The sequence below is a fragment of the Chelon labrosus genome, assembly GCF_963514085.1.
Source record: "Chelon labrosus genome assembly, chromosome: 7".
Classification (NCBI taxonomy): Eukaryota; Metazoa; Chordata; class Actinopteri; order Mugiliformes; family Mugilidae; genus Chelon; species Chelon labrosus.
Genome location: NC_140343.1, coordinates 17955475 through 17964927, shown reverse-complemented (window position 1 = coordinate 17964927; position 9453 = coordinate 17955475). Strand labels below are relative to the sequence as shown.

Here is a 9453-nt window from a genome sequence, read left to right as displayed (position 1 = left end):
TCTTATGAGCATATCTGAGATCAACCGTTTGTAGCAGTGTTTCAACAAGGATATAAGCTGCCCTCAACAATGTTACGTAACACAAACGACCTGTTCACTGCTGAAATACAAAAAAAAACTGTTACAGTTGTACAGTTGACTGTTGCGTTTCAGGACATACGCTCTTCATAAGGATTTAGCCAAAATAATTTGTAGGTGATCAATCAAATGAGTACTCGATTTTCAATGGTGCAACAATGGACTCCGCAAAGTTAGTGCGCTTTTATTTTGAAGGTCTGGCACTCTTTCTAACTGGGTTATAAGTCAACATTTCACTGACAGAGCTTTGGTTGATGTAGGCAGCGCTGTTAAGGCAAAGAAATGGAAGAAATATTCTACGTCCTCGGCTTGGATTGGATCGACGGCAGGAGTGTTTTAATGTTTTTCTGTGTTTTTCTGCTGTTGGCTGATATTTTGAAGAACAGAGCACCGAAAAACTTTCCTCCTGGACCGTGGGCTCTTCCTTTCATCGGTGATCTTCATCGTATTCAACCTACCAGACTTCACCTGCAGTTCACTGAGGTATGACTACATACATACATACATACAAAAGTGTACATATATATATATATATATATATCTTAATGATCTTATTTGTAGTCACAGAATTTCTTTTTAGTTTTTTTCTAAACATTTACTACCATGTCCTCTATTGAAGATTAGACTGAAAATAAATTATTGCATTTTGAAATAAAAAAGTCCGGAAGAATAATCCTGGCATGAAGACAATAACTTAATAAATATTTAACTTTCTTCTATCAATCCGGATACCCAATATGGCGGCGCGCACTGTCGCGCATTAAACACAGAAAAGGAGAAGATCTTCTCCTTTTCAAGCTGCAGCTTTGTACTGCAGATTGCTGTGCTCCGAAAGGCGTCGAGTTGTCGATGAAAGTGATTTTATGTAGAGCGTTACTTCTTTTCTAAACACAGAAAAGGAGAAGATCTTCTCCTTTTCTGTGTTTAGTGCGTTTTCACACGTTGTTATTTATTATTACTCGTCCGGTCTGCCATGCGAATCCTGTCTACAGTCGCCCGGATCTTTTGAACATTGGATTACGGAGTGAACAAACTGTAAACAGTGATTTTAGCCCGAGCACCGCCCTCCCCGTGGATTGTCAGCCCTGCGGGCAGGAGGAGGAAGCGACAGAGGGAGAGGAATGCGCGGATGAGAAGACGGCCACACAAACTCCCACTTCCCAGCATCTTCCTCTCAAATGCCATATCCATCGCAGATGAGCTGAAGCTACAGATTGCAGCAAACAGCCTCTCCACTTCGGAGAACATGGTCAAGCCAGCCCCCACGTTCTTTTGCGCTTTGTCCTTATCATCTGCCTCACCGAGACATGGCTGCCTCTTCTCGTACCGGACTTCGCCATTCAACCATCGGAGTTACTTATAGTTCACCGCTCGGACAGAACGAGTGAGTCGGGGGAATCAAGGGGAGGTGGAGTGTGTCTGGAGCAACTGTGATTGAACACACTCGCTGTGATGGAGCGTGATGTGAGGAGGGTGTCTAAAAGTGAAAGGAAAGCGGCTGGACCAGACGGGATTAGTGGACATGTCCTCAAAGCCTGTTCTCACCCCTGTTTACAGTGATATACAACCTCTCACTCAGACAGTGTGTGATCCCAACATGCTTTAAGAAGTCCGTAATAGTCCCTGTCCCAAAGAAACCTCACCCCAGCAGTCCCAACGACTTCAGGCCCATAGCCCTCACATCTGTGGTGATGAAATGTTCTGAGAGACTGATCAAGACATTCATCACCTCCCACCCTGGATCCGTTACAGTTGGCCTACCGGCCGGTCAGATCCACAGACGACGCCATAATCTTCCTCCTGGACAAGACCCTCTACCATGTGGACACTGGTAAGGGAAACTATGTGGGAGTGTTGTTTGTTGACTACAGCTCAGCATTTAATACCATAGTCCCCTCCAGAGTGGCCTCTAATCTGTATGACCTGGGTCTGGACCAGAGGTGTATAGTAATGAAGTAGATGTAGGCTACTTCGTAACCCTATTAAGTAGTTTTTTTGAGGATCTGTAGCCTACTTGAGTTTTTTTTTAAATCAGGACTTTTACTACATTTAAAAGTTAAAAAATATACTTTTACTCTGTTACTGTGACGTTTGCCACCTCGTTACTCGTTACAAATTAAAATAGAAATATAATTAATTATCGAAGCATTATCTGGAATGGGCGTGTCCGAGAGGACGAGAGGAACAACGTACGGTACTCTCACGAGGTTTAGAGGTAAGGGCGGTATGCGCGGGGCGGTGGACATCAACATGGCTAGCTCCGCAGTTAACGCTGATGAGGAAGACACGGAAGACGTCACCACACTGACAGCATCTCCTTTGGTAGAAGACGACAGTCACCCGTGACTAGGAGATAGGAGGCACTTTTTTGTGTTCTTTGGCAGACAGACGCTTTACTTTGTTCTCAGGCAGACACGAGACACTTGATTCACTCACTCTACAAGTGTTTTTTGTTTTTGTTTTATCATACCACATCTATTTCATTCACCTGAAAGTTAAATAAAGAGAACAAGGGGAGAACCATTTTTGGTTGTTTTGCTTCTTTTTATGCGTACTATAAAAGTACTTTGTACTTTACTTGTACTTATGATACTTGAGTATATTTTTTCACAAGATACTTTAGTACATTTAATGTGAGCTACTTTAAGACTTTTACTGAAGTGATTTTCTTATGGGTGACTTTAACTTTTACCAAAGTAATTTTGTACTTTTACTTAGTTATTTTTTCCAAGTACTTTATACACCTCTGGTCTGGACTCCTCCCTGTGCAGGTGGGTCTACAGCTTCCTAACCAGCAGACCACAGGTGGTTCGAGTGGGTCACCACACTTCAGCCCCCCTCACTCTCAATACTGGATGCCCCCAGGGCTGTGTGCTCAGCCCTCTGCTGTACTCGCTGTACACACATGACTCCAAGGCCACGTCAGACCCCAACATCATCGTCAAGTTTGCTGACGACACCGCTGTTGTGGGACTAATCTCCCACGACGACAAGACAGCCTACAGGGGGGAGGTCTCCCACCTGGAGGACTGGTGCCGGGAGAACAACCTGCTGCCGAACGTCAGCAAAACAAAGGAATAAGATAGTGGACTTGAGCAGGGAACAGCAGAGGGACTTGCATCCACTTATTATTGGTGACTCAGAGGTGGAGAGAGTGGACACTTTCAGATACTTGGGAGTGGTCATCTCACAAAACCTGTCATGGACTCATCACCTGAACACCATCGTGAAGAAGGCCAGACAGCATCTCTGCCTTCTCAGGCGCCTGAGGAGACTTTAAGCTCCCTCTTAAGGTGCTCAGGAACTTTTACACCTGCACCATAGACAGCATCTTGTGTGGGAGCATCAACACTTGGATGGGAGACTGCACCAGGCAGGACTTCCTGGCCCTCAAAAGGGTGGTCCGTTCAGCAGAACAGACCATCAGAACACCCCTGCCCAACCTGCAGGACATTTATACGAAACGTTGCAGGTTAAGGACCAAGAAGATCCCAATCACCCCGGACACTCTCTCTTCTCTCTACTGCCATCAGGCAGGCGTTTCCGCTGTCTGAGGACAAAGACTGAGAGGCCATCCATCTGCTCAACTCTGAGCCTTAAGTGGACTCAAGTACCACTGCATCACTGTACTTTAATCACATAGCTGCTTTAAAATATTGTAAATGTATGTATATACAAGGTTGACTTAAGTTTTGTGGCAGTTTCCCCTGGCACTGGTAATACACCACGCCAGCACACCACACCATCATCCAATACACAGACCACATGTTAGCCAGGTAGCATGCTATTGGTAGTTTGGTGGGTGCACACACAGAGCTACATTTAACATCCAAGTAAGTTTCCTGTGCTATTTATTCCCATAAAGTTTCCGGAATCACACACAAACACATTTATTGTTTTGGGTATCTTTTTTTTTATTTGAGGACCGTAAAATCATGAGTTTTTATCTAATTATGCTGTTTTGTTTTTTTTTCTTACCACAGTGTTTCCTGGTGCTGGGCAGTGACAAAGGACCTGAGTCTTAGTTCAGGCTGTCTTTTATAGTGCCTGAGTAACCTGTCGGGAGCATGCTCAGTCCATCTTACTGAACCATACCAACTGTGGTGTTGAAATCAGTTTGTAAATACATTTCTGGATTGAGGTCTTGTGTGAATGTGTTGAGGACCGCCTTTATGTGTGGTAAATAAGTGTAAATAGATTTGTTAATAATTTTGGATATAGAAAATGACCTGTGGGGTTAAGTGATTATTAGATTGATTCCAATTATGGTGGTATGGTCCAGTGGGAGGGGCCAAACCTTTAAATGGAGGGTTTCTACACTGCCCAGGGACTCAGAGAAGGGCTGTGGTGCTGTGTAGACCCAATGGTGTGTTGGTTAGTACTTTGTAAATTTATTTTTCTGCAGCATATTTGTCTTATTTGTTTGCTCACATTTCCATGGATGGTATTTAAAGTGCAATAAAGCACTTCATCTTTTGCATCAAATGGACTTGGTGTTGCAACTTTTTTCGATATTTTAAGGTTAAACTACACCTTTTCCAGTGAGCCTTCTGGCATACTACCCTCACTCTAGGTTTGAGTGTGACAGTTTACATTTCAAGTTTACAGTCTATATTTTGTTTTATTTTGTTTTTCTCAGTTATGCATTTATACTTGTATTGTTTTTTACTGTATTACTTTTTTACTACTGACCGCAGCTACAAAAATATATTTCACTGTGCATTGTACTATGTTTAACTTTTATCTTTTAAATGGTACTGAATATGAAGAACTGCTACCTCAGTTTTGTACTTTGTACAATGCCAATAAAGTCATTCTGATTCTAATATATTAAATCATTTTATATACTCTGTTTGGGTTTGGCAGGAAGTCCAGTGACCAAGGTTCAATAACCTATCACTGTCACTGAACCCTTCACTGGACTGACATTTTAAATCCTAAAATATTTTGGTAACAGTCCTGAAATGATGTCTGACAGCAGAAACAGTGACCTGCATTATGCTGATGCAGCATTTCTGAAGTGGTCCTCAGAGCATATGTCACTCCAGTGTTGCACCATAACATCAATCTACTGTCTACGTTCAGTTTGCACAGAAATATGGAAACGTTTTCAGCCTTCGCCTCTTTGGTGGAAGGATTGTGGTCATCAGCGGCTACAAGTTTGTGAAAGAAGCCCTGGTTGAACGAGGAGAAGACTTCGCAGATCGTCCCCGCATTCCATTGTTTGAAGCGATGTTTCAGAATAATGGTAATTTATTGCATTTTGTTTCTAATGTTGCTAGCTGGCATTATAACAATAATAATAATTAGACCAGAGAAATCAAACTCCTGTTCATCCAGGTGTACTTCCATTTAATGTTCCCAAAAGGTCTTGTGATGTCAAACGGTTATCAATGGAAGCAGCAGAGGAGATTTGCTCTTCATACACTTAAAAACTTTGGTCTGGGCAAGAAGACCATGGAGCGATACATCCAGCAGGAATGCCAGTACCTCACGGAGGCTTTTACAGACCAACAAGGTACAGAAAACCATGATATTTTACAGTGACACATTATTATTCTTTCTTTTTTATGTTTATGCTGTGCTGTTACATGTGTCATCTTCTTTGCCCTACAACTTTGCAACCCAGCATTCAACAGCTGATTAGTGTATTGGATCATGTGCACATGCTAATATTGGATTCTGTTTTTCTTCTCTCTTTCCTTCACAGGCACACCTTTTAATGCCCATCCACTGATAAACAATGCTGTGTCCGACATCATCTGCTGTTTGGTGTTTGGGAATCGATTTGAGTACGATGACAAGCAGTACCAGTATATTCTGCATATCATCAATGAAGTATTGGAGTTACAGGGATGTTTGTCGGTACAGGTGAGCCTCCTTTCTAAGCAAGATGCAGCATTCAATAATCCTATTTCAACAATGATATATTGTAAAAAGATTCCCTAGCAACAAGTTAAACTACTGCTTTACTTTAGATTTACAACACAGCCCCCTGGCTGATGAAGTGGTTGCCTGGATCTCATCAGAAGATATTCATTCTGATGCAAAAAGCAATTGAGTTTGTAGAAATCAGGATCAAAGAACACAAAGAAACCCTTGACCCAACATCACCAAGAGACTACATTGACTCCTTCCTCATAGAAATGGGGCAGGTGAGTGTTTTAATGTGTCTCCATTGTGTTCATTCCTTTTACATTTCATATAAAATTTGTCGTCAGGGTTCTCACTGCCATCTCTTGTGTCACTGACAGAAGGAGGACAAAGTGTCTGGTTTTGATCTCAGAAATTTATGTTTCTGCACCATGGACCTGTTTGTTGCTGGATCTGAAACTACTACAACTACTTTATACTGGGGGCTGCTATACATGATCTACCACCCTGACATACAAGGTGTGTATGCGTAATATCCAGATGTTGTCAGAGGTCTCTCACTGGTCTGTCCTGTCTGAGACTGAATGTGTGGGGTGTATAATTTCCCCTCAGTCATTTATGTGTCCCACAGACTCACGTTTCCTGTTTCCACTGTGTGCAGAGAGAGTCCAGGCTGAGATTGATGCTGTGATTGGTTCATCCAGACAGCCCTGTATGACTGACAGAGAAAACATGCCCTACACTGATGCAGTCATCCATGAGATACAGAGGATGGGCAACATCATCCCGCTCAATGTGTTTCACATGGCGAACAAGGACACCACAGTGGATAAGTACACAATCCCAAAGGTACACAATCCACAGTGAATACTTTACAGTCCAAAAGACAAGACACCTTAGTTAGACAATCATTAGGTATGATGGGGTGACAAAAGTAATGCTTAATAGTTTAGTAGTTTATAATTATTCTATTAATACCTCGTGTTTATGTGCCACTCCAGACAATGTTTGGGTCTCTGAGAACTGAGGTTCCAAATCATATATGCAATCACCACAAAAAGGGCCTCCAAAGTGAACAAAAACGGCTGTACCAATCTGAATACACTACAGATTGACCTTTGACCGGTGAACAATGGAAACAACTACTTTTATAAATTGTACATCCAGCACTCAATCTGCTTGGATAGGAGAGTGGCACATCATGATTTGAGAATATTTTTGTGCTCTTATTTGCAAAAATAGAACTGTCAGTTTGTGATCTTCTGTGCACGGCCCTCTTCAGGCACCCCCACATGCCTTATAAAGCCCAGGTCTGGGCTCTGGTGAGGCCTTATAAAATATTAGCCTTTAAGTGATGAACCCATTTGTTCATCCCAAACTGATCAATGTTTATGTTGGCCCCTTCAATGTACTCATGATCTCAATGTTGTCTTGGCCCCATATTTTTGTCTTCGCTGTGTTCTATGGTATATTAAATGCCTTGGATTTTTTGCAACCTGCATGAATTGTTAATAAGGTCATTTTGGCCCATGGGTTTTGTAGTAACGTGCAACCAAAAAAAAAAAAAAACATTAATCGGTGAGATCCATGGGTTCCAAATTCAGGCAGTCATTGTCTGCAAAGGATTTTGGACGTTATTTTATTATGTTTATGTTAATCTGTCCAGTCACATTTCAGCCCCTGAAAATAGAGGACTGTATAGGGGGTTGTAATGCACCTCTCCTACAACATGCATGCAAATACCCTCAGATTAAAGCAGGAAGTCTGTACATTAAGCCATTACTCACTGTATATAGTTATAACTTCAATGTTCCCCAGTCATTATGTACAGACTGTATACTTAGCCAGTCAAAAGACCTTTTGCTTTAATGACAGCCTTGCACACTCTTAGCATTCTCTCAATCAGCTTCTTGAGGTAGTCACCTGGAATGGTTTTCAGTTAACAATTAGCAGAGATAATGTTGGTCTACAGTTATCTGCAGTGAACAGCCCCGTTTGACTGCAGTTCTAGTCCATATTATGACAAGAGCCACTCAACTAAGTCAAAAAGAAGTCTATCATTACATTAATAACCAATAAGGACCACCCCAGGACAGGAAGATTACCTTTGCATCCTTAAATTCACTCTTGACAAGGCTCAAGCTGATGAAACCATGGAACTTCAGCTTCAATAACAAATATTAAAATATCTTATTAACCCATTTAACCACTGGTATTTCTTCAGGGCACCATTATCCTGCCTACATTGCACTCTGTCCTGCATGATGAGTCAATGTGGGAAACTCCACACTCCTTCAACCCTCAACACTTTCTGGACCAGAATGGCAAATTTAGGAAGAGAGAGGCCTTCCTTGCATTTTCTGCAGGTTAGTCCATCACTCCTTAGTTACATGTTGTTTTAGCTGAAGGTTTAAATTGACAAAATCACAGGAAGATATTAAGAAGATATCACCGCACGGGGCAACTGCTTCACCTATACTGTGAGAAGGAGCATTACCGCGGGTCCTTCTTTGCTGCTCCTGTGAGGTTGTACAAGTAGACCACATACGCATAACTACTATTGTATTTAATTGCTATTTTTGTATTTATTTTATGTTCAATTTCTCCTGTCTAGTGCACTGTCCTTAACTATATGCTGCTGTAACACTCCAAATTTCCCCACTGTGTGTAAAGGATTCACTTATTCGCATTAAAGGGGACAATGTCTAAACAGGAAGTTGTCAAAATCAGTTCCTGCTTTTGTTGGGTTGGTTTTCGTTGTAAGCTATTTTGTCCTCTCCTCAGTATCCTCACCTACACAAATCCAATTTTATTCTTTAAATCACTTTAAATCAAAAAACTGACTTATATACTGGCTTCAGTGCACTAAGGACACTGAGCAAATGAACAGAATACAGCACTGTAACCCAGAGGTTTTCTGTGTACAATTAGGAAAAACATGATGTATGTGTGAAAAACTGTTTAGTCATATTCAGTCCCTGTATTTGCTATAACTTTACAAAACTGTATCAAAGTGAATATCTCATAAGCTGTCGGGGTCAAACTCATCTGTTGCATTGTGTATTCTCAGGAAAGCGTGTGTGTCTCGGTGAACAGTTGGCCAGGATGGAGTTGTTCCTGTTCTTCACATCCCTCCTTCAGAGGTTTTCATTCTCTGCACCCCCTGGAGTGCAGCCCAGTCTGGAGTTCAAGCTGAGAGCCTTTCATTGTCCTAAACCTTACCGTGTCTGTGCAGTGCTTCGATAAATCACTCTTCTTCTCCATCATTTGGCCTTTTTAATAAAGCTTCATACTTAAATAAACAAAAGTAAAACAACGTGGCAAGTAAACTGGAAACTGTGGGGCATGGCATTTGTTTGAAAATTTTAGTAATGAATTGTACTGCATGTATTTGAATTCTTTCAGAATATTCTGTAGTCTTAATGGATTCTGTACTAATTACATATATACTAAGTAGCACTTTAAAATTTTACTTAAATAAAGATGAATAAAAGTCACTTG

The 9453-nt window shown here is 41.5% G+C and overlaps 1 protein-coding gene across 1 annotated transcript; it reads left to right on the top strand.

The window, feature by feature from the left end:
- Nucleotides 1-5: 5 nt before the first annotated feature.
- Nucleotides 6-9453, top strand: LOC311490746 (cytochrome P450 2J4-like). Its single transcript, XM_084548410.1, has 9 exons — nt 6-561; nt 5164-5326; nt 5447-5596; nt 5789-5949; nt 6057-6233; nt 6333-6471; nt 6614-6801; nt 8177-8318; nt 9023-9453. The coding sequence occupies exons 1-9, from the start codon at nt 361-363 to the stop codon at nt 9196-9198; spliced, it is 1497 nt and encodes a 498-aa protein (XP_084404536.1). The 5' UTR covers nt 6-360; the 3' UTR covers nt 9199-9453.